We start from the raw sequence: 24,460 nt of genomic DNA on the forward strand, positions 1-24,460 counted from the left end.
TGGAGTCAAAAGCTTTCCTGAAGTCCAGGTAGATTACATCCACAACCTTCCCTTATCTACTAGGCAGATCACCAGTGGCAATCAGGTTGGTAAGGCAGGACCTGGCTTTCCTAAACTATCCTGGCTGGGACTGATCCCGTGGTTGTCTTGTATGTGTCAAGTGACTGCACTCAAAATTATCGGGTTCATAAGCTTGCTGGGCACTGAAGTTAGGCTGACAGGCCTGGAGTTCTCTGGATCCACCTTCTGGCCCCTCCTGTGGATGGGTGTCGCCAGCTTCTAGTCATGTGGGACCTCCCTGGTTAGCCAGGACTGATGATAAATGATGAAGAGAGGCTTGGTGAGCTTTCCCACCAGCTCCCTCATCACCCTAGGATGAGTTCAATTCAGTCCCATGGACTCGTAAGCATCTAAGTGGCACAGCAGGTCTCTGACCGCTTCCCCCTGGATTGAAGGGTGTCCATTCTGCTCCCTGTCCCTGTCTACCAGCTCAGGAGGTCTGGCCTGAGGATAACTGGTCTTACTGTGGAAGACTAAGGCAAAGAAGGTGTTAGAAAGAAAAAAAAAAAGAAAGAAAATGCAAACAATGCTGGACTGCTTAGGAGGAGAAGAAGGAGGGGAAATCTCTTAAGTGAGGCTAAATAAGCAGGAGGAAAGAAATTGAACCATAATGAAGCATCTAAGCATTTCTAGAGCCCAACAGCAATCACAGCTGCAGCCTGGCCTGGATCTGGCTTCTCAGCTCCTGACACACACAGACGCTCTTTCAACTCTCATTACAGCTTTCTGACGGGAAAGGGCCCGCCCTAAAGCCTGCATGGAGCAGAGCGGCTCACACGGCTCCCGCCCTGCAGGCGCGCCGCAGCCCGCGGGGTACCGCGATCAGCAGTGACCCAGCTAAGCCGCAGCTGTTCGAGCCGCGCGAGGCAGCGCGGGCAGACACGGCCGAGCCCCGCGGGGCCGGCCCGCCCGGGGGCTCCTCACGCTGCGTCTGCCTCGGGTCCCGCCAACAGCGGCGCCCGGGGCTGGCACGGACAGTGCCGGTGCAGACCGGGGTGGTCCCGACGCGTGGCAGCGACCTCCCCCACCCCGAGGGTGCTGCCAGGACACAGCAGCGGCTCCCCCGGGCGCGCCCAGCCACGGGCACGGGCCAGAAACGCCCGAGGAGGTCGGAACGACCGCGCCGCTCTCTCCCCCCATCCCCCGCCCGTGGCCCCGCTTCACCTCAGCCCTGCGGGGAGCGGGGGCCGCACCGGGGAGGCTGCTCCCTCCCCCGCCGCCGTGTGACCTCATGCAGGAGGAAGCGCCGGGCCGCCCCCGCCGCTCCCACACGGATGCCGGGGAGGGAAGGGCACGGCAGGGGGGCGGGGGCGGCCGCCCTGACTCAGCCGCCGCCGGGGACACGCCGCGCTGACACTCCGGCCACGCCGCCGCGCGGCCGCCGATCACGCGCGGCAGCCCGGCGCCCATTGGCCGCCGCCCCACACACCTTTGCCGGCGATTGGCCGGCGGGCGCCCGGGGCCCCGCCCACCCCCCCGCGCGCGGGCCCGGGGGCGCCGCCGCCCGAGTGGGGAGCGGCGAACAAAAAGAGGAAAACCGGGAGAGCGGCGGCGGCACCTTGGGGCGAGCTCGGCTCCTCCGGTGAGCAGAACCGGGCATCCGGGGGGGCCGGGCGGCTGGGACGGAGGGAGTCCCCGGGGGTGGTGCGGCACGGGGATCCCTGGAGCACGTGCGGGAGCGACCCCCAGAGAGGAGGGACGGCGGGCGGGAGGTCGGGCTGGGGCAGCGGCTGGAGGGGCTGAGTCGCGGTGGGGGACTGGAGCTGCTGGGGTGGGCTGTAGGAGCGCCGCCCGCGTGGAGAGCCCTCCGCGGGGCAAGCCGGCGAGAGAAGCCGCGGGAGGGACAGAAGCCGCCGAGAACCTGTTGGCAGAGCTGGTCCGGCGCCGTGCAGCCTCTTGTGCCTGCGTGCCCGACCAGATGCGGGCGCTGGCCTCGGGGGCTGCATGTACCGGGTGGCAGCGGTGAGGGAGGAGGAGAAAGCCGGGGGGATCCCGGCGCCACGCGGGGTGGGCGGCGCGGCGTCAGGGAAGCGGAGCGGCGCTGCGGGAAGAGCCGGCCGTCGCCCCCGTAACCCGCTTCCCGCAGGGTCGCCGCTTCGCTTCCCTTCCCTTCCCCCGCGGCGGGAGGCATCGGGTGTGGCGGCGCTGACCCCAGCCCGGCCCCCGCCCGCGGTGACGGCTCCTCCCGCCCGGGCTCCTTCCCCCGCCCGCCCTCACAGCCGGCCGCCGCCGCGCGCCGGAGGCGGGGGCGCCGCGCGGGGGAACTGGGGGAAAGGTCGGCGCGCGGCGGCGCCCGATCACGCTTTGTTCAGGTGCCCCGCCCCGGGCCGCGCCTTGCTCGGTGCGGACCAATGGGCGCCCGGCGCGGCTCTGGGGGAACCAATAGGGCAGGGCGGGGGCGGTGCGCGCGGGGGCTGCCGGCGGGGTGCGCTGAGGTGAGGGTGGCGCGCGCCCAACAGCCGGGGGCGGGGCCCGCGCCTGAGCCCCGCCCACAGCCCTGCGTGAGGGCCGGGCAGGGAATGCACAGTGTGGGGGTGCGGACGTGTGTCAGTGTACGTGTGTCCGTGTACATGTGTCCTGGTTCTCCAAGTAGGTGATTTCCCTTTCACGTACGTGTGTGTGTGAGAGAGATCCTTTGAGTATTTTCTAGAACGTTTTTTGTTGGTAATACCTTTCGAAGAAAATGTGAATCAGCCTCAATGCGGTCCTTTCTCATGTGCCAAAATAAGCACAATCCTGAGGGCTGTGTGTTTCCAAAGCAAAAATAGAAGGAGGGTGGGATGGTGGAGGAAGCTCTGATTTACTTTTTTTTGGGGGTGTGAAGATCTTTCTTAAGTTCTCAGACACAGCTCTTGCAGTGTGGAATAACTTCAACATACTTAAGATCCAGAGTAGTTAATTTGTCTCAAGTAATTATATAATTTTCATGTGATGGTCAGATTTCCTCACTAGCAGCTTCAGAGAAATATTACATAAATAAGAAAGGCGGGAAAATACAGGTACACAAAATTTATTTACCTTGTACACATTGCCTCATTTGTTTTTAGCAATGCCTTCTTACAGGCAGCTGCAAAATACTCAAACTTAGCATCAGGTTTAAAGTTTCTCTTCTTTTGTCTAACCAAAACAGGAGTAAGAAATGGAGATGATGACTGAAAAACAGAGAGATATGAAGTATTTCTGGAACAATACGCCAGAAAAAAGTGATTATGAGGCTGTAGAAGCTCTTATTTCTATGAGTTGCAACTGGAAATCAGACCTCAAGAAACATGCAGAAATGAGACCTATAACTCCTGCATCTGACATGTCAGAAGAAAGTGACGAGGTTCTGCTTCCTGGAGCAGCAGATTTCAATGCCATACCAGCATTTGTAAGTTTTCCAATTTGTGTGTGTGTGTTCTTCTTTTTAACAGTTAATGTGGTGATGTCATGTTAGCATCCCCCCCTTACTGTGTCTCTCTCTCCCTCTCAGTGCCTGACCCCTCCCTACAGCCCTTCTGACTTGGAGATGTCACAGGTGATCCATCCTCTGGGCAAGGCACTGCCCGAGGCTGCCAAGCCTCCTGTGGCCACACCTCAGAGAGAAGCAGAGAGGTCTCCAGCAGCCAGGCCTCTGAAAGCTCGAGTGACAAGTGTTATCCGCCACACGGCTGATGCCCAGCTCTGTGACCACAAAACCTGCCCTGTGAGAGCAGCCAGTGTGCTCCAGTACCAGGACAGTGCTTGGAGGGCAGCAGACAGGAGGCCGAAGGCCAAGGAGGAGCCCTCGGTGTGCTCTGCCGAGGCGCCGAGTGCAGCCAGCGCTGAGGGCAGCGAACTGTCCGAGGCAGAGGGAAGAACTGCAGAGCCAGCTGCTGCTCCCGTGCCCTTGCCAAAGCCCTCGGTGAGCAAGGAGGAGCCTGTTCCTGAGCCAGCGGAGCAGCCAGCAGGGGCGGCACCGCTGTCCCCTGCCCCAGGCAGCGGGGCCCCCCCTGTGCCAGTGATTTGCCAGATGGTGCCGCTGCCCACGAACAACAACGTTGTGACGGCCGTGGTGCCCGGCGCCGCGCCCAGCCAGCAGCCCGCCCTCTGTCAGCCCATGGTCTTCATGGGCACCCAGGTTCCCAAGGGTGCCGTCATGTTTGTTGTGCCCCAGCCAGTCGTGCAGGGCACAAAGGCTCCCATTGTTAGTCCGAATGGCACGAGACTCTCTCCCATTGCCCCCGCTCCTGGCTTTGTACCTTCTACAGCAAAAACCACTCCTCAGGCTGATTCTTCAAGAATAAGAAGTCACATTTGCGGCTACCCAGGATGTGGGAAAACGTACTTCAAGAGCTCCCATTTGAAGGCTCATGTCAGAACACACACAGGTTGGTTACTGCTGCTGCATGCTAAAATCTAATGTACAAAACTGTGGTTGTATATACAGCTTGTTATAGTTGTAGCGATTTCTGGGTCTGTTTATTGAACAAATGGTGGGCTAGCAATGAAGCTTTTTGCCAGCATGCACTATAAAGCTGGCTGATCTCTGATGGGAAGTCTCCCTGAGGGGAAGTTGACTCAGCACTTTGTTTGTGCTGGACTCACTTTGGGTCAGAAGGTGTTCAGTAATGCATCTGTGGAAGCAAGGCCTTGCCCAACAAGGAGTATGCTTTCCAGAGTTAAAGATGCCTCAGTAGGCTTTTCCTCAGGAATGCTTTTGCCAGAAGTGGGTGAAACTTGGAGATTGTTTTATGAGAGGATGTGAGAATCCACTCCAAACTATTCCTGCCTTGGTTATTCTAGAGTAACTTCTCCAGGCTCAGCCCTTAACTGCAGTAGCAGAAAGAGTTCCATGTATTTTTACAGAGGCTCAGAGTGCACTTCTGGAGCTCAGTTACATAAAGCACCACTGCAGGCTGCGCTTCAGAGGGGAGTTTTGGGCGTGCTGAGTCATCATTATCCGCAGTTCACACGGAGCTGAGTGTTAAAATCAGCTGTCTTGAGATATGAAGAGCATTTCAAACAATTTGGTTCTGGAGAATTTTTAACCTTTAACCCTTTTTAATCCCTTACCCATACTACTTAGCCTTGGAGATAGTGAGTCTGCATGTTTAAATATTAGTATATAAACAATTTTCCACCTTTTGTGTGTATAATGCTTACTTAGATTTTTGGCTCAGATGCCTTAATAGAAACTTTCCTGCCAATTAAGTGAAATCCTGCTAGTTCAGGCAGCGGTGTTTATTGCTCAGTACTCACTGGGTTTTTCCCTTTGTACTTTATTCCTTCCAGGAGAAAAGCCATTCAGTTGCAGCTGGAAGGGCTGCGAGAGGAGGTTTGCCCGCTCTGATGAACTGTCTCGGCACCGCAGGACGCACACCGGCGAGAAAAAGTTTGCCTGCCCCATGTGCGAGCGGCGCTTCATGCGCAGCGACCACCTCACGAAGCACGCGCGCCGCCACTTGTCAGCGAAGAAATTACCCAACTGGCAGATGGAAGTGAGCAAGCTCAGTGATGTGGCCGTGCCACCAGCCTCTGCGACCGCCCAGTGACAGGACTTGATCTGAAGACGGTGGAATTAACTGTTGTTGCTGGGATGGGCTGGCTGAAAAAAGGCTTTTTCTCCCGGTCTGTGGTTCTCCCGCACTGGCTGCTGACAGCAGTACAGAGAGGCAAAGGCAGCCTGCGCTCAGTCACAAAAAATGCTGCTGGGAGAACCAGTGGCTGAATGGAATAGCGGGTGTCTTTTGCACTGGTGAGGAGAGAAAGAAAGGGAAGGCTCTAGAGCAGAGCAGCCACATTGTGCCAGTTTTCAATTTTGCAAATCACTTGTGTATGCTCTAGATCCAGTCCCATGCAAGTGTTTCTGAGGGTTTGCTGCTCATGCCTGAGACCAACTCCAGTTTTAGCTCTCAGTTGCCTATCTTCAGTAGGCGCAAATAAGGACAGCGGCAATGTTCAGGCACAGGCTTGGAAGCCCAGGACCCACCTGCGTAAGATAATCTAAATCTGTTTTGCTACTTCTGCCACCTTTGCTTGGTAGGAGTCTTTTTCTCCTAACTTCTTCAGCCCCATCGTAATCGATGATTTGGTGCCGGACTCCTGGAGACTTCGGACATCTCCTTCTGCATGGGGTAGTTAACACACCCAGCTTTACACTGCTGTGTCCAGAGGGGCTTGGGATGGGCATGCAGGGGCAGTGCATGGGCAGCCAAAGGGCAGGAACATTTCTGAATCATTATTAGCTTTGTCATGTTTTCCCAGCTGCTTTGGCAAGCTTTGTGATTGTTACAGCTGGTTGTAGCTGGGCATCGCATGATGCTTCTGCTTTTGTGTTGCTTATCGTTTCCTTTCCACCTCCTCACTGCGCTTGTCATGAGCGGATAACGGGCACCTTGAAGACAAACTTGGTAGCTGTAAACTACTCTGGTTGATTAAAGAGGAAAACCAAGAATCTTAGGCTTCTTGATTGTGTTATTCTTTGAAAGGCAGTTTATGCTACAATTGAAAGGGATATATTATGTATTGTATTAAATTAGAAAGTTGTGATTCAGAGAAGAAAACAAGGCAGTAAAGACCGGCCTAGAATTTAAACCAGCTTTTGTGACAATGCATCTATTTTCACTATTTGTATTTTATCATATTATGTTGAGGACACATATCAGAAAGTGAATGGTTTGAAAATAGTGTATTAGATCTGCTTTTTGTGACTACTTTAAAGATTTGCACATTTCTTACGTTGTACTTTATACTTTGTTTACAATAAACCAATTTTCTGTAATGTTGACCTTTTTTTTAATTCATAGTGGAACTTATCCCTTTGCAAGGAAAATAACCTCAAAATAAAATTGTCCTGACCAATGGAACACTATCTCTTAATTTTTAAATATTTTTAAAGCACTATAAAGCCCACAGGAACGGAGTTTCACGTCTGTGCTTACTACTGTGCATTTCTTTTGGACTGATTTTGGGTTTTTTTGTCCCAGCTTTTCATCCCCCTGCTTTTCTTCAGCTCCCAAAGCTAATCATGCCTATGTGGGCCACTATGACTCTGTTGAAAAGTATTTCCTTTACGTTGGTGATTGCACTGGCTTCCCCAGGAAGGATCCTGCTTGTGTTCCTGATGGCCTGGCTGTCGGGCAGGGGTGGTGGCTGCCACCCCACAGTGTGGGATCTGGGTCCCTTGTGGCCCTCCCCAGGACCACTGGGCATGAGGTGCTGGCACCGAGATGGGCTCCAGGCTGGGGGCTTGCCTGCCCTGTTACAGGTGTTGCTGCAGGAGTCCCCTGGCAGGAGGAGAGCGGGGAATTGGGGTTCTCAGGGCAGAGGCTGGGCAGTCTGGCTTCTCTGGCTGCTGCCCTGTGTGCCAGCAGTGGCCATTGGCACTGCTCATGTGGGCTCCTCTGCCTGCCGCTCAGATCCCTGCACGCAGGGATCCCCACATTTCCCAATCCCACGGATGCTGACTCAGTGCCCTTCCCTGCTGTGGGTTTGGGCACTCCTTGCCCTATCCTGTGTGGCACAGGGCCCTGCGTAGGGAGCCTCTGAGTCATTGCCCTTCTCGTTCCAGGTGGGATATGCCATCATAGCCCAATGCAAAAGAGAGGCTCCTTCCTCAGAAATGTGAGATGTGAGTCCCATTCCACCATCTTGCTTCATGGTATTTCTCATTTCATGGCCATGAGATAAAATATTTTAACAGCTCTGCGTCTGAGATATTCCATATTTGCAAGTAGTCACTGGACTGGGAACGAGGTCCCCTCACCAGCTCTCCTGTCATGCTGATCCTTGAGTGCCATTTTCTGCTGCAGCCCTGCAGAAGAGCATACAGAAGGTGCCACCTCCCCACTGGTACTGTGCCCGTGCAGTGTCACTGTCACATACAGAAGGTGCCACCTCCCCACTGGTGCTGTGCCCATGCAGTGTCACTGTCCCTCTCCTCAGCAGTGCCTGTGGTGTGCTTTGAAGCCCCTCTCCCTAAGCATGGAGCTGGACATAAATCTGACTTTCCAGGCAAACACCCTCATGCTGCCATGCAATAACAGAGGAAGACAGTGGGTTTCCATGCTGCGATCTCCACTGCCTGTGTTTTCTGAAGGAAAAGCAGCTGCTGGTGCTTTCTGAGCAGCAACGTACTCTGGAGGTATGCAGGGGCTGTGCCCTGGGACCACCCACTGGCTGCACTGCTGGGAGGCTGCTGAGGGAAGCTTGTTCCTGGCATGCTGTGAGCTAAATAAAATACAGCTTCTCCCTCTAAATACAGAACTTAACAGCAAGAAGTGCACTTCTGGCTGGTTCCAGCTGAAGACAGAGTCATAGTTGTGAATTTACCTCATGCCATTTTTAAAGCTTAACTGGGAAAGCCAGCTGGAAATTACATCAGCTATTTTGGGGTTTAATCCAAGGTTAACCTGAAAAATGTAGTTGAAAGGGCATTATTAGACACCTTTTCAATGCTAGCTTTATTGTGCAATCAAATTTGGCTGCATAGTAGGAAGATTGATTTTTATGGATTTTCTACAGGTTGCTGTGAATAATTAGGACCTCCTTATTCCTGTATGTAAAACAAAGGCACACCTCGTATTTTTTCCTCCTGTTTGGGTTCAGTGATGAAGCCAAACAGAAATACAAACCAAGACGCTCCCAGCAACGCCCACAATTAGTGCCTGGATGCCAACACGGGCTGGCACTGGCTGTGGCAGGGCTTGCCAGCATGGCCACGGCTGTCATTTGCTGTGCAGGCATGTGGCTCTGGGGAGTTAATCCAAAGGGAACCAAGAGATAGCATACATTCTTGGTAGAAGATTTTGGAAGTCTTGATAAACCCTCCAGCTTGCAGCTTAGCACTGCACTCTGGAGTGATGCACACACAGAAAAGTTGATGCTGCAGGGCTGACAAGGATTACAGGAGCTGGAGTGAGACACATTCCGTGTCTCCGCTTGCAGCGGGGAAGAGCAGTGGGTGTGTCACAACAAACTGTCCTGGGAAAGGAGGGAGCTGTGTCCACAGCAAAGCAATACCACCCCATGCTCGGTGTCCTCTCCCTTAGGGGAGAGCAGGAGAGGGAGGCTGAGGGTGCCTGCCTGCCCTGGGTGTAGCACATTCCAGCCACAGGACTGGCATCAGCAGGATAGGTTAGGGGGCTTGAGGTCTGCTTATCCCACCCAAACAGATCAGCAGTAGGGGACTGCAGTGCCAGGGTACCCTGCATATGTCCTGAGCACTCTGTGAGTGTTCAGGGATTTCAGTCTCCAGAGAGGAAGGAGAGAAGGCTGGAAAAAGCAGGCATTTTTCCTTGTGGTTTGGAAAAGAATGATTTCCATTACAGCAGGAGTATTTATGGGAGACTTAGATGCTCTATGAGTGAATTAGTATGTATTTTAAAAGAAGAAGGGTCCTGAGCTGGGTCAGCTTGTCTGGACCCCCAGATGCAGCTGAGACAGGAACCAGGGCAGCCTGTCTACCCCTCCTTCCTGGTGAGTGCAGCTCTCTGAGGCTTTTCCTCCTGAGCTTTACCACTCAGCAGCGCTATTTCGAGACACCCTTAACCAGCCAGTCCTGTCATCCTGGCACAGTCTGTCCTCAGCCTCTGTGCTAGGGTGGGTGCCACAGTGCAGATGGGGCTTGTGCCCAAAGAGCTGAGAGGGAGGACTTGATCATTAGCTGGCCTGAGACTTGCATGCCACATGCAGCAACATCAGGTATTCCCTTGGCAGTTCCCCACTTTTACTGTAAATGGATGATTCATTTGTCTGCTTTGGCAACAAACTTGGATAACCAAGGAAACAATCTGTTGGAAAAGCTGGAGCACAAAATCAGGTCAAGAGAAATGATGAATGAATATGAGCATTATGGGCTCAAGATTTTAGTTCTGTATCGCATATTTTCTGCAGGACACTTTGCTTCTCCTGGAACATGTGGTCAGGGAGAGTAATATTCAGCTAGAACAATTGGGTTTGGGTCTTAGAATGTAATTTAACATGTCACACAGAGCTTCCATGTGTAGGGATACAGGGATCTGGAATGCTTTCTGTTGTGCCCAAAAGAAAATGTGATACTTTGGCAGTAAGAGAACAAGAGCAAAACATATCTTTAGCTACCTTGTTATATTAATGAGAAGACAGGAGATAAACTTGCTAACTCACTTCCTGTGCTGTGATATAAGTCAGGTAATCATCATATAAAATGCATTAAACAATTCAGAAGCTTTTTTATGATAACACAATTTTGATGAAACTTCATACTTGATTGTGTAGCCTACTCTGAAAGTCACAGTTGTCTGAGGAAAAAAAATTCTGCTGTTATCATGACTTCATTTCAACTACTCAGAAGGTTTTGGTGGATGTCAAGGTACTTGCATGGCAACAACTTCCTAAAAAAATGTACACAGCTGTGGTGGGGACTGCCCTTGCACTAACAGCTGTGGAGAGGCACAAGCACACCCTGCCTTAGCCAAGTATTCCCCAGAGCCTCAGCAAAACTTAAGTGGCTTTGAATAGCTAGGACATACAGAGTCTCCTCTCTGCCCACCTCATCTCCTGACTGCTTCCAACACATGCAAGAGGATTTGACATTTGTCAAGTCTACCTTAAAAAAAAAAAACCACTAACGAAACAACAAAAGCCTTCACAAACTTCTCTTTATTGCCATCCGGGCTGAATTCCATACAATTGTCTTTGTTTAATGGTGAAGGCTGGGATCTTCTCAGGGATAGCCAGGAAACTGGCATGGGGTTCTTATTGTGAGCAACAACCTCAGGCAGTTAAAACCCTTCTGCTCGTGAAACAGAGCCTTTAGTGCTTAATTGCCTGGCAGTCACTTGGAAAGAGCAACCCCCACCTCCCCTAAATCAAAAGAGAGAGTATCGCATGCAACCTGCCTGGAATGAAAGAAAAACAGGGTACAGAGAGTACCTTAATGGCCTAAAATGCAGGGTTATCAAAACGTGAATGAAACTGCCATCCAGCAAACAAAGCAAGTCCCCTGAGCACCCATCAGCCGTGATGTAACATCACCAGTCGCTGCATAGCAGAGGAACAGCTGCTAAATAAAAAGGCATTTGGGAGGCACAGCATAACAAGAGGACAGAGCAGCCATCTTCAAAAAAGCTGTGCAATCAGCTCAATGAAGACAGAACTCTTATCAGCTGTAATCAGTATTCCTCAGGTAATCCTGACTGAGGCAGTAGGGGCTGCAAAAGCAGAAGTGAGGGCTAGGAAAACCAAAGGGATTCCCCTGTTTGCAGCTGAGTGTGTTGTGCTGCTGCTGGCATCTGGTTGCTATGCAGGTTTAGGGAGTAGCTGCCTCTAATGCTCTTGGTTGAGCATAAGCGGTTTTACTTCCTTTTCTTCTCTCCACCGTGACCTGCCCTCACAGTGCCATGCAGGTGCTCTGAGATGTCAGGATTCCTGCCTTCCTGGAGATGAGAGCCCCTGTTCCTACCTGCAAGTGGCTGAATGCAGTCCTGGGAGGAGGGGCTACCCCACCCTTGTGCCGTGGGACACCTTACCAGAACTCCCACCACAGGGAATTGGGTTTCCCACTGGTACCACATTCCTTCCATCCGCAGGTGACAGTCACCCTGTCATCCCACCTTGTGGCACCACTCTGCTCCTGGTTCTTCACCTGCTTCTGCAGCCCAGAGCAGGGCTTGGGGCATGGGAAACCAGAAACAGCTCTGTGGCATGGCAGCCTTGCTGGAGGCACTGGAGCAGCTTGAACCTCTCATTGATGCTGCTGGCTGCTTCCCTCACTGGCCCTGACTCATGGGTTCACCTTCCCTTCCAGCACTGGCACCTCCAAACCCCCAGCCCAGCTTGCAGCTGTCCAAAACTGGGGGCTCATCTTCTCCTGAAGCCTGGGAGATGTTAGTTAGTGTCTTTGGGTCCTCACCTCCTCACCTGGCTGCAGCTGAGGTGTCCCGGGAGCTTCCCAGGTTACCAGCAAAGCTGGTGCTGCTCAGGAGGGTGGTGTGAAACCTCCATGTGCTTTTGCTAGGAAACCATGCTGGCAAGAGAGTCATGCAATTTTTTGAAATAAAGGGAAAACTGTGGCATCCATCCATGCGAAATTCTCAATGCAGTACACAAGTCAAAAATGCCAGTCGTTGAGCTAAGGAAAAGAAAGAAATTGTTACTGTCTGGAAGTACCCAAAGGGAAGCAGGGCGGGCAGAAAGGAGGAGCACTCACAGACTGGCTGGCCCAGATAGCATTGCTCTGCCTCGCACTGATTCATCTCAGCACGAACCTCCCAGCCGGTGGGACAGCAGGAATTACTTCAGGTCTTTCAGGATGAAGTGGTCAGTTGGTAATCTGCAGCTGGGGATTTCCCCACCCCCCCCCCTCATTTAAGCAAGGGACTTTTCAATGCCCTATTTAAGTGAAGCAACAAGTATGATGAGTCGATGATGAGTCACCAGGCCAGGAAAAAAGCTGTAGGAAGGCTGGACTATTTATAAAATGTAAAAGAAAGAAAGGAAATACATTCTAGATGCAGTTAGATCTGGACGGTGACTCCAACTTCTCTTGTGGGACAGCATATTCCCAGGCGCCAGACGGCAAACCTCCCGGGAGGGAGGGAGGGAGGGCAAGCGCTGCCAGGGCGTACACGGATTTTCCGAGAGGATTCATCGGCGCTGCAGGGATGGAGGCGCCCGCAGAGCCGCCGCCTGCTGCGGGAGAGCTCCGCGGTCTGCCCCGAGGGGCATGGCCGGGCAGCCGGGCTGCATCCATGGAGCGGAGGGACATCCGGAAGCCCGGCTCCCCGGCGCCACGGCACAGCCGTGGGCTGCGTGTGCCGAGGCGGCTCCCGGCGAGCGCAGCCCGGTACTCCCGTGTGTCACTGCTCAGTACCACCATGTGAATCCCCTCCCGGTACTCCCATGTGTCACTGCCCGGTACCCCCGTGAATCCCCGCTCGGTATCCCCGTGGGTGTCTCCTCCCGGTACCCTTGTGTGTGTCCCCTGCCAGTACCCCCGTGTGTCCCCTCCCGGTACCCCCGTGTGAGTCACCGCCGTGGCCGCGCAGGCGTCGCGCTCCGCTGGAGCGGCGGCGGAGGAGGCTGGAGGGGATTCCATCTCCTCCTCCTCCTCCTTCTCCTCGTCCTCCTCCGCCGGGAGGCCCCGGGCCCGAGCCGAAAGCTCTCTGTAGCTCAGCCCTGCAGCTCGGCTCCTCAGCTCACTCCACAGTACCACAGGGAGGGATGCGGAGGTGCCGCGGGCGGGAAGAAAACACGACGCAAAGAGCTCTTTGGCAGCAATTGTGCGGGGCTGGCACGGCTGGCAAGGGCAGCAGTGCGTGTGCAAGGCGGGATCCCACAGACGGGAGACAGCTCTGCCTGACGGAGCCTGGGCAGCAGAAATCAACGAGAGCTGCACCTCCGGCAGGCACCGCCCGAGCAGACGCCAAGGGCACAACGTGGCACGGCCTCCTGACACCGCAGATGTTTGTGTATAATGTACACATTCCTTGGCCTTTTGACACTTAAATTCAAGACAGTTGTAGCTGTTCTGGAATACAGGTGGGCAGGGTCGGAGGGAAGGACCCATTGCCGGGAGGCAAAGAGCATCTGAGAGTTCCAAAGTCCCACTTGCAGAACAAGATCCGTACCTGTGGGAAGGGTTTGGGCTGCAGGAACACCTCGTGCTTTGGGTGCAGAGGGGCCCTGAGCACGGGGCAGTCCCGCGGCTGACACAGCTCTGCCCTCACATCCCTGCCTACGCTCACATCATCCCTGCCTCTGGCACTGTGTCAAAACCCAAAAGCCTGTCACAAAACTGTGTCAGGGCACGGTCAAAGAGGTGCTTAAACAGGGCAGGGGGACCAGAAGGTGACGAGCTTTCTTTATCGCTTTAGACATGGATTATGTGCTGCTGGCTTGATCCAGCGTGATCCACAGCTCTGATTCAGGACATGGTTGGTGCTGATGTTCAGCACGCCCCAGTTTGTGAACACCTGCACACCTAATGAGATTAATACCTTTAGGAGTTTATTTAGACTCTAGTTTCATAAAGCACAGGATCTGGTGAAGAAGGAGGACACATCTTGAGTGTTTAGGTGACAGTGTCTCTTGACTGACTGAGTGTACTCAAGGTGAAAATATGGTCAGTGCTGTTTCACCCACTTCAGGCTTTGAATGGGCAGCAGCAGTCTGGTGAGTGAGTGGTGTGAGCTGTGCGCAACTCCTCACCTGCTGTATCTCTAAAGAAACCACACAGATCAGCGTGTTTCTAAAGGGAAATCAAAGTGATGCCTTACTGGGCAAAGTTAGTTTTTTTGCCATAGTTAAGAAAGTTGGCTGCCCTTGTTAGCTACAGCCTTTAAGGAACAAAAAGATGAACCCAATTTGACGTACTTACAGTATTTTTGGTGTTAGTAGGTAGCAAGACAAAATGTGTTCCTGTGAGGCTATTTCAGTGGCTTTTACCACCACCACCATCAATAGAAGCTTTACAACAAAGGATTAACAGATTTAATTTTTCAGTGCTGCTGCTGGGGAGAAGGAGAATTCCTCAGCAGTACGACAGTGCTGTCTTGTGTTCATCACATCATGTCAAAAAAATACAGACCCTGCCTCCTGAAAGAACTTCAGCCTATGTTGAAGACCATTTCAACACTAAAGCAAATTTTAATTGACCTCAAAGATGTTGTTTTCTTGAATTACTTCAATAAAAATTATTTTTTATTACTTACTCCCAGTAAGGAACTGATCTGCTTTATTTCTGCATGTTGCTAATGTTGGTGGGCTCAAATAGGCTGTAAATAAACTTTTTTTTTTTTTTTTTTTTTTTTTTTTTTAGCTCGCATTGTTGCAGCATGCAGTCTGTATTGGTTTGGAGCTCTTGGGAAGGCACTGCCTTACTCCACAGAGGCTCAGCAGGGCTTGCAGGGTTTGGCAGCTTCAAAGCAGGTTTTAGATGTTACAATATCTGCTGCTCCAGTTTAGTGCCAGGTGGGACAGCCTGAAGTGTCTGCAGGCTGGAGACACCTCTCAGTGTCAGTATTTGGATGGCTGTACGTGGTTCTGGGTGTCTTTCCCCTGGACTCACCTTCCTGTCTGGAGCTCTGAGCCTCTGGTCGTTACTCTGTGAAATCTTTGGTTCTTGCCTTACTGGCAGCTGCCCTGGCTGTGCTCGGCAGAGGGGATTGCCTGTGCTGTGTTGGAGTCAGGAGGGCCAAGCACTGCTTGGGCTCAAGGGCAAAGGGTGGTTTCCATTGCCCTTCTGTTTTCCTCTGCTGGGTGTAGATTGACTGGGGAGAGGGAGGTGCACTTTGCCCTTCCCATCGTGAGCCTCTGCATGGGTACAGATGGTATTGGTGTATTGGTACCTCAGGAGTGGGGCTGGGGAGAGGAGAGAACCGGGCAGGAGGAGCAGAGGTTGGGGGCCAGCCCTGCACCAGAACCACAGCTGAGGCCGTGCCACTGTGAGTGTAATTAATGCCCGAGTTACAGGGGCACTTTGTAACCCTGAGTACCGACTGCAGTGTCATTTCAGGGCTGGGCTTGACATCACAAGACTCTCTCTAAGGGTCACCAAAGTAAACTAAATTGTTGCTGTTAATTAACCCTTTTTCCTTTTGGCCTGTTTTTTTTCCTGGTACTTTTTGTTTACACACTGATGTTCTCCTTTCTGTTTTACTTGCTGCTGCCTACTTTCTTCCCTCTTTAACATGTATTGAGCAAATTTAATTTCCTAGCCTCTGCACAGTTGATTTGCCACCATTGTAATTTGTCCCCAGCTTTGTGGGTGCACAAGTGGAAGTGGGATGCTTTGATACACTGGGTTGGATTTTAAAGTTTTGACAAACACTGATATTTCCCATGGCAACAAGCTCCATACAATACTCAGCACAAACCTTGCTCTTGCAGAAACAAATGCAGCTCTGCAGTGTCAACTGCATTCTGTTTAATTGCAGATGAGATATGAAATGGGGTTCTATGTCTCGGGTAGGATGGGGGAAGCCCCAGGGCTATGCTGGATACCACAGAATTAACCACACAAATTTACTGGATGTGACCTGAAACTGTGCAAGATAAAGAGTCTTTGCCTTTTGCTAGGACAGTAGTTGGTGCAAAAACCTCTTCCTGAAAGTCCCCCTTGCTCTGGCATCCTTCTGGATCCCCCAGAGAGCAGGCACCACTGCCAGAGTGTTCCAGGTGTGGGCACTTGCTGCCTGACCTGCTGACCTGTGGAACTGAGCACCCCTCTGACAAGGCATTTCCAGAGCAGCCCAGGATGTGCCCCTGTGGAGCCAGCTGGGCTCACCCAGCTCTCTGGCCTTGGTTTCCTCCTGGCTGGCCAGGCTTGGAATGCCACTATGCCATGCTATTTCCTTTGCATCCAGTTTCTAAGGACATCTAGGAAACCCTCCTGATCCTGAGGCCACAAGAAGAAATTTAAATCTGTGGTGGAATTCCTTTAAGCTCTCCCTTTTTGTACTCCCAGCATACCAGAGCCAGGACTGAACTACCTTGTGTTTCAGAGAGAAACACACAGAACTCTGTGTGTGTGTGTGTGTGTGTGTGTGTGTACCCACTTTTTCTTCCTAAGAATGTCCAAAATTGTTTATTCCTGACATTTCATTCTGAAGCAGCACTTGCACCGCTGCTTGCTGAGAGGTTCCTGAACAGTACAGCTTTCCTACAGAACACATCATTTGTGTAGGACACACCATGTGTCTTCTAAGGCCTCATAAACCTGCCTGAGCAGGGGGAGCATGTCACAGGGGCAGCCAAGGCTTGAGCAACGGGGGAGAACTCCTGGGAGGAGGCAGCAGTCAGGGGAGGGCTGTTGCAGAATGTGTTGGACAATGTGTTCCACTGGGCAGCACCTGTGCTGTGAGCAGTGGGGGCTGGCTGGACACAACAGCCCCAGCCCCAGCTGTTCTGGCCACTGTGGTGCAGCGAAGGGAGCTACAGAGGAGGAGGTTGTCAGTGTAATGGGCCAGGGCCAGGCAATAAATTACATAGACTCCATGCTTTTATAGAAGGCTGAATATTTTTATTAAAATATTTTTATTAAGAAACCCAGCCTTTTATACCTTTGTTTGTTACAGGTTGACCTAATTGGTCCTTCAATCAAAACATTGTCACCATTGGCTAATTAAAAAAACACCCTTTGCTAAACAAATCTCCATAACACAATCCACATGTTCACAATACCAGGTGTAGTAAGTTAAGAATTGTTTCTCATTCTTTTCTCTGATCTTCTCACAGCCTTTTCCAGAAGGATGCCTGGGAAAGTTGTTTCTCTCTGTGGCCAGGGAGCTGCTGGGGGTGCCAGGGCTCTGCTTGTGGTACACGAGGATTGCTGCCCTGAAGAGAGGGACTGGAGGAAGACTGAAGAGTGAGAGGCTGGGGTGGGAATTGCAATGGGTCCCTTAGGGAGCACAGGGTATGGGTAGGGCACAGTGTCTCCTGGCACACTGCTAGTTTGGAGTTGTGGCTCATGGGGTTCAAAAATATGCTATCCTAGGACTGTGCAAAGCTTAAAAGTCGTAAAAATGACAAATTTAGTTGTAGCTTGTCTTCCCTCTCTAATCAGGCCTTTTTTTTTTTTTTTTAGCTTCCCACAAAAAAATAAGCCCAAGTAATGTTTTCCTTTTGCTGTTTTCTTCCCATTCTTAAGTGCAGTGTGTTGGCATTCCTCACACATTCCTCTTGTTGAGTCAGACCCTGGGGGGAGAGAGCAGCAAGGGCCAGGCCAGGCCAGGGCTGCAGGATCTCAGCTCCAGGCCAGGCCAGGGCTGCAGCATCTCCAGCTCTGCTGTGTCCATATCCAGCAGAGGCCAAGGCCAGCGCCGTGCTGCAGGGTGGCAGCTCAGTGCCATCCTGTCCCTGCTCCTGCCTGTCACACACTTGGGAATGACCTGTAGGGAGCAATCAATCATTCAGGGGCTGTTTTTGTAGCTGTTCTTCCTTTTTCCCCTTTCAGAGTTTTGAAATCAAGGGCATGAACTCTTCCAGCAGGGATCTAAGACCCTTTGACAGGAATGTTGCATGTCCCTGGTGCAGGGAAGGATGGGGAGGAAGGGCTGGATGTGCCTGTAAAGAAGGGAGTGGAGAGCAGCAAAAGCAGAGGAAGTTTTTCTGCTGTGGCTGAGCTGGGAAAGCTGTGCCTGTGGCTCCTGTAACATCATCTGCAACCTCCTTTGAGGCAAGACCTGCAGGACCTGCAGAACCTGCAGCTGGGAGCTTCATCTTGGCAATGTCTTCTATTTTTTTTTTTCTTTTTTCCTGTCCTGAGGTAATTTTTTTCACCTTCCTCCAAGTAGTCCTAAAATTAAGCAAAAAGGGGCAGGGAGGGGTTTTGTAACACACAACATCCCTGCAAAGCAGGAGACATTCTGTGCTGCCAAGGCTTTGCTCCCCATCCTTGCTGGAGCTGCCTCTGCCTGTGTGTCATCACCAGGAGCCACCGAGGTGGGACAAGACAGATCCTGCTCAGAAAGGGTCCCTGGAGCCCAGAGCTCCTCCCGGAGACTGAGCCGCGCTGCAGGCAGCCACCCCTCCCCGTCGGCTGCCCTGAGACAGCCCGGTGTGCAATTCAGGAGGAAAACAGAGAAAACCTGCTTCTATCAATTTTTATTTTGGCATTGGAAAGGCAAATTGCAGTTCTCAGCAGATTGGGCTGATCTGATTAAATTCCAAGTGGTTCCTATGCTGATGGCAGTGCTTCAGGTAACTCAGGAACCAGCCAAAAAAATCCTTCTTTACTGGGAAATATGGGAGGTTCATTTTTCAGTCCCTGTAGCTGCTTTAAGATTTTTTTTTTAAACAAACAAACCAATCAACCAAACCAAAGTAACTAAATTCCTATCCCCCTTTTCTGAATCTGAATATACTGATTTGGAAATGAAGCCATAAACTATGAAGTCCTCCATCCCAAGACCTTGGTGTCTGGGACATGGACACAGCATTTTGTTTCATGCAATGGGGTTTTCATTAGTCAAAGCTGACAAAAAGCCTCCAGCCTGATTCTTATCATTCTCCTGGTGTTTCCAAGGGCATTTAGGGGATCATAAACACAATGAGGGCCTTTAGGAAAGTTTACAAAGGAACAGAGGAAGTTTCTAAGCTATGGTTGACCCCCACAGGTATAAAGAGCACTGGTAACTATATGGAAACCTGATTTTAGGAAGTTAGTTCTGTAGTAAAGTCTGTGCTAGTAAAAGATAGAAACAGATATTTACACAGTGACACTGTTCTCTCTGCCATTGCACTGCTGGAAGAAATCTAAGCCAGCACAGCAGGAGGGTGTTCAGCAAGTGGTGCCCCCCGTGGGGATGTGGGTACCTCCAGAGCAGCCCCACAGCGAGGGCTCCCCTCTCCCAGTGAACAGCCCAGGTCACCCCACCTGCAGTTTGCAGCTCCTGGTGCTGAGCCTGAAGATGCTGAGGCTGCCCAGCACAGGCTGCCCAGAGACATTGTGGGTGCTCCACCACTGAAAGTGTTCAAGGCCATGTGGGACGGGGCCCTGAGCAACCAGATCCATGGCTGTAGGGTTGGGACCAGAGGGACTTAAAGGTCCCTCTTCCCCAAACCATTCTATGATTTATCAGCAGGAACTGCTGTGGGGACATGCTGGCCCCACTGCCAGGCACTTGGGATGTGAGCTGGCTGGGCTAGGTCAGTGGCGAGCAGCATGGGGAACAGCCACATCTTGCCCAGGGAGAGAGCCTGGGACATTCCTGTGTGCCTGCCTGCACCCCAGCCCATGGATTGCACTGCCCAGGTAAATGCCAGAGCTGCTGGAGCAGCAGAGTGAGGAGGACAAGCTTGCTCTCTCCTGGCATTTGTCACAGCACCCCTGGAAAGGTCAGCTTTGGGTGGTGGAAGAGAGCCCAACACCTCAGCCACAGCACCCTCCTGAGCACCTGGTGTAGATGCTCCTAAATGGCAAACACAGGAGAGATGCTCACCCAAGGCTGCAGTCAGGAAGACTTTGCCCATTCTCTGCTGTGGGTTTTTCTTGCCCAGCTCAGCCTTTCCTGCCATGGAGAATTGATCTAGGCTTGCCCACTGTCAGCTGGTGGGCTTCCCTGAGCAGTGGTCCTTTTGGGGCAGGAGGTGGCCCAGGACCAAATGTGCAGCCTGCTCTGTGTGTGATACTGAAATGTTGCTGCAGAAAGAGCCCTGCCAGCACCTGCAGTGGAGCTTTGGAGAGAAAATTATTTTAGCTGGCTGGGCTTAGTGCTCAGCAGAGGCTGAAACAACCTCTCCAAGAATTTCAGCCCTGTCCAAGACATCTTCAGATACTGGGAGGCCTGAGCTAGGAGCAGAGTGTGACAAACTGCCATTCTTCTGGATGGAGAAACAAACACTGGAGTTGGTGAGGAGTCTGTGGTGAGCCTGGTGCTCCCTGGCACCACCTGGATGTTCCTGGTGCTCCCCAACACCACCTGGATGTTCCTGGTGCTCTCTGGCACCACCTGGATCTTCCTGGTGTCCCTAACATCACATGGATGTTCCTGATGCCCCCTGATACCACCTGGATGTTCCTGGTGTCCCTAACATCACATGGATGTTCCTGGTGCTCCCTGACACCACATGGATGTTCCTGGTGTCCCTAACATCACATGGAAGTTCTGGTGCTCCCTGACACGAGGGTGCCCTCGATGTGCTGAGCGAGCACGTCGCTGCGGCGTGGGCAGCTGCCTTCAGCCTGCTGCAGTCTGGCTCCCTGCAGAGCAGAAATTGGAGCCAGGTGCAGCAGTGGCCCAGGGAAAAGACAATTTTTTTTTTTTTTCCTTTTAAGCCCATAAATGAAACAGAAAATAATTTTGAGCTGCAGATGTTTTTGAATGCTTCTTTTCTGTAAATATACCTGCATCCAAGATCCGAACTGCGGCTTTTCTGTGCCAAGAGCAGACCATGAACAGCAACTGATGGATGCCCTTCTGTACCAGGGGTGAATGTCCTAAAATAAACAAGCAAAAAAGGGGAAGAGAAAGTTTGATCAAAAGGAATGTCAGTTGATAAAGTAGCAAATCCATTTGCTTATGTAACTTTTACAACCCCTTAGAACTGTGGCCAAAAATTGAGCAATTCCCTTACTTCTCTCTGGTGCCAAGTGACTTTCAATCTGCACTATCTATATTAGCTCATATGAAACTCTTTTGCTACTGCTTTGTTGATTTAAAAACCCAACTAATTAGGTGTTTTGAATTTAAATTACTGCGGCATTTGCTGGTGGCAAATACAATGAATTACTGTGGCTGGTGGAAAACACGAGCCTGTGTGACTTGCTTTTGTTCTTTATTTTTCTTTATTTGGAAATTTTAAGTTTATTTCTTTGCCCAGCCAATGACACTGGTGATGGTCACTTTTATTTCAGCCGAAATGTGTCCTAAAACCTGCTGGAGAGTCTTTTTGGCAGTGTGAATGCCTTGTCCTCTGAATGCCACCTGCCCCAGCCTGGGGTCCCTATCCTACCTGGAGGTGACAGGAGCCAAGGTTTATCTGGTCAGAAGAACCCAGCCTTATGTGGTCAGCAGGGATGGATTTGTAACCATGTGCCCTCTGTCCTCAGCCCTTGGTGTGGAGCTGGGCACCTCCTGGCAAGCATTTATGTGGTGTAGGAACAAAAGAACAGGTGGGGTATGTGCAAAAGGATTTACCAGCACTTCCTTTAAAATGTTAATGCTGCCTCGGGCCTCTTGAGGGTGTTCAGTGATGTGCAATAAATTGCTTTTATATGGCTTTGTAAGCAGTTGTGAATTTAAGACTGTTTTCAAGGAGCAAGAAGTGGTGTGTCTATAATCACAGTCAGGGAGATGGAATAAAAACCTTTTCAGCAAGTGAACATAAAAATATCTGGCCTTTATCTTTTAAGTCTTCTTGATAATGTTTGAAATCCAGTTAAACCTCTATACCCAGGAGAAAACTAGCACAAATAATGTCAGAGAGATTGATGCTAATGCTAAGCAAGGGACAGAGCCTTGGGCTCTTCAAAAGCATTCAGTTACCTTTCCTTCTGTAAAAATAAAAGAAATATTCTAAAAATGTTATATTATTATAGGTCAGATCATCTCCCTACTTGTGATTTGTCATGCTCTGCTCTGGCATAATAAATGTAAGTGATGAGCTGCTGTTTCTGCCAGATCTCATGGGCCTTCCCACATGAATCATGGAGAGCAAACTGAACTTCATCTCTAATTGGAATTCAAAGAGGCTGATGGACAGAAAGCTGTTAATAGGTCAGAAAGGATAAACTGAGGCCTAGAAAGGCACCTGAATTTGAGTGGAAAGTCTGGGTCTCCCTGAGGGGGAACAAAGTGGGTGGGAGGGGGGAATGTTTCACTTCCAAGCCAGCCCCATGATGGCACAGATGAAGTCAGGTCTCTGGGGGCTGTCAGGAGACACTCCTGCACAGATGCCAAGCCTCAGACTTACATCTCCAAAACATGATGGGCCAGGACTGACCCAATATTGCTTGCTGGAAGAAAAGAGATTAAGAACCAAAATTCAAATCCTGGAGAAACCAGAGGCTTTCTTGGAACACTACAAGATGTACAAGATTTACAGACAAAGAACCAATTAAGCTTTCTTGTATGAAGATACCTGTTGTGCAAGAATGTGAGTGTTTAACTGGTAATTTCATCTATTTCTGATTTGAAAGACAAAATTTCCCTTACAGAATACAAAATGTGCTGGGATTCAAGCTGCTGCTGTCATTGGCAGGGGATGTACAGGAGCTCCTTCCTGCACCCTGTGGTGAGACTTCCCCAGGATGCTCTGTAGAAGCTAATGAGCCTTTCAGACCAGCAGGCACATCAGACCATCTGTTCAGCACACTGTGCTTCAGACCATTACATCTCAGCTGCCTGTCCCTGGGTTGAGCTGAACCTTGGGCTCTACCCCAGTTTTTGTCAAGAGGAATCCAATATTGCATGATGCACCACCAGCAGGGGGAAATGCCACCAAAGCTTTTGGTACATCAGCCATATTCCAAAGCCTGTTCCTCTCCCTGGTTTTGGGGCAGGCTATTTATGTAGCCATGCCCACTATTTTCCTGTTTGCATTGCTCCAAAGTCAGCTTTCCTCCTAACATGCAGTTTAACGCTCTTACTTTAAATTTGTCCCTCACTCTGATTCCTTCTGATGTTGTTTGGAACCTTTACTCTTTGCTCTTTTAATATATTTCCATGGTTTTTTCACTCAGATGAAGTACAGACTTGAGCACTCTCTGTACCATACTGTGCTGACTCTCAGACACAGAAGCTTTCTGCCAAAACAGTTGGGTGCTGGACATGGTTCTCAGGCAGTCTAAGGGGGCAGCATCTCCCAGCACAATGTCCTCAAGCCTGTGTTTATCTTGTCTATGGGAATTCTATTCTGATTTTTTTTTTCTGACACCGTTGGCCAACCTTATCCTTGTTCTGTCAGTAAAACATTGCCAGAGCAATGGGCAGAAAACCAGAAAGGCCTCTTAGGCAGCACTTCTTCTCATCCTGGGTGTCTCCAGTAGCTGTGGACATGGCACAGCAGAGGCCCAGCTGCTCCTGGCACAGAGCAGGGAGCACAATGATCTGGCTGCAAACAAGGTGCAGCTTTTGCATTGGGGTCCCCAGCAGACAGGGGACAGTCTATTACAGTCCATTATTACTGATAAATTCCTGTCATAGAGGCTATTAGAGGGCAAGTTTTGGTTGTGCTGCCTGCAGAGCTGCCTGCTGCTGCTGACACCAAGAGGCAAGGCATCCCCCCTCTCCCCAGTTGCACGGTGGTCCATGAGCTCATTTTTAAATGGCCTCTTTTAGACCAGATTTTACCTAAATCTAAACCTTAACATCTCCTGGCTGGAGCCAAGCTCTGCTGCACTGTCTCTCCTGCTCCCTGGCAGCACATGGCCCTGAGGCCCAGGCTGGGGGCTCAGCAGAGGGTGTGCAGCCCTGGTGAGCTCTGTGTGTGTTTTCTCCTGTGCAGCTCAAGGGTTCATGCAAAATGAACCAGGTCTGCAGAACATCTAGCTGCATCCCATGCAGGGTGTCCCCTGTGCTCTGGTTCCCATGTTCTCATGCTGACATCAAGACCTGCATTGGCTTTTGGCTCAGTCCTCTCCACTTGCTGTCAGGGTGATGGAACACCTCTTCAAAGGCTTGTTTGTGCTTTAGAAAATTCTCCCCAAACACAGCTGGCACATTTGCCCTCACTATATCCTCTCTGCAAGGGCTCTGGGTGCATGTGGTGGGATTGAGGTGGTTGATCCCACTTCCACAGCAGGCTGCAGGCACTCTGGGAGAAGAATGGGGTCCTGCTGTGGTATTCAACCCTGCAAACAAAGTGGGGACCCAGGTGCAGGAAACTTGTTCTTCTCACTAATAATGTCCTTGGGTGGCTGGTGCTGAAGGAGCTCAGCACTGAGGGAGCAGAACTCGCACTGCACCTGCCTGGGAGCCAGGAGGATGAGAGCCAGTTTGCAGGAGCTCCCATGAGG

At 51.3% G+C, this 24,460-nt stretch overlaps 1 protein-coding gene across 2 annotated transcripts; it reads left to right on the plus strand.

Annotated features, from left to right (window-relative positions):
- Window positions 1-1,491: 1,491 nt before the first annotated feature.
- Window positions 1,492-6,887, plus strand: KLF10 (KLF transcription factor 10). 2 transcript variants are annotated; one of them, XM_074554119.1, is made up of 4 exons: window positions 1,492-1,642; window positions 3,191-3,430; window positions 3,533-4,409; window positions 5,314-6,887. In XM_074554119.1, exons 2-4 carry the CDS (start codon window positions 3,200-3,202, stop codon window positions 5,571-5,573), a joined length of 1,368 nt encoding a protein of 455 aa, XP_074410220.1. In that variant the 5' UTR covers window positions 1,492-1,642; window positions 3,191-3,199; the 3' UTR covers window positions 5,574-6,887. The 2 variants fall into 2 exon arrangements, with proteins under 2 accessions (XP_074410220.1, XP_074410223.1); XM_074554122.1 differs by lacking the exon at window positions 1,492-1,642 and adding an exon at window positions 2,513-2,649.
- The last annotated feature ends 17,573 nt before the right edge of the window (window positions 6,888-24,460 follow it).

The sequence above is a fragment of the Zonotrichia albicollis genome, chromosome 1 (genome assembly GCF_047830755.1).
Source record: "Zonotrichia albicollis isolate bZonAlb1 chromosome 1, bZonAlb1.hap1, whole genome shotgun sequence".
Taxonomy (NCBI): domain Eukaryota; kingdom Metazoa; phylum Chordata; class Aves; order Passeriformes; family Passerellidae; genus Zonotrichia; species Zonotrichia albicollis.

Coding starts and splice junctions, on each gene's coding strand:
- KLF10 (XM_074554119.1), top strand. CDS start 3,200: ATGGAGATGATGACTGAAAAACAGAGAGATATGAAGTATTTCTGGAAC. Junction 3,431..3,532: donor TCAATGCCATACCAGCATTT/GTAAGTTTTCCA, acceptor TCTCCCTCTCAG/TGCCTGACCCCTCCCTACAG. Junction 4,410..5,313: donor TCATGTCAGAACACACACAG/GTTGGTTACTGC, acceptor TATTCCTTCCAG/GAGAAAAGCCATTCAGTTGC.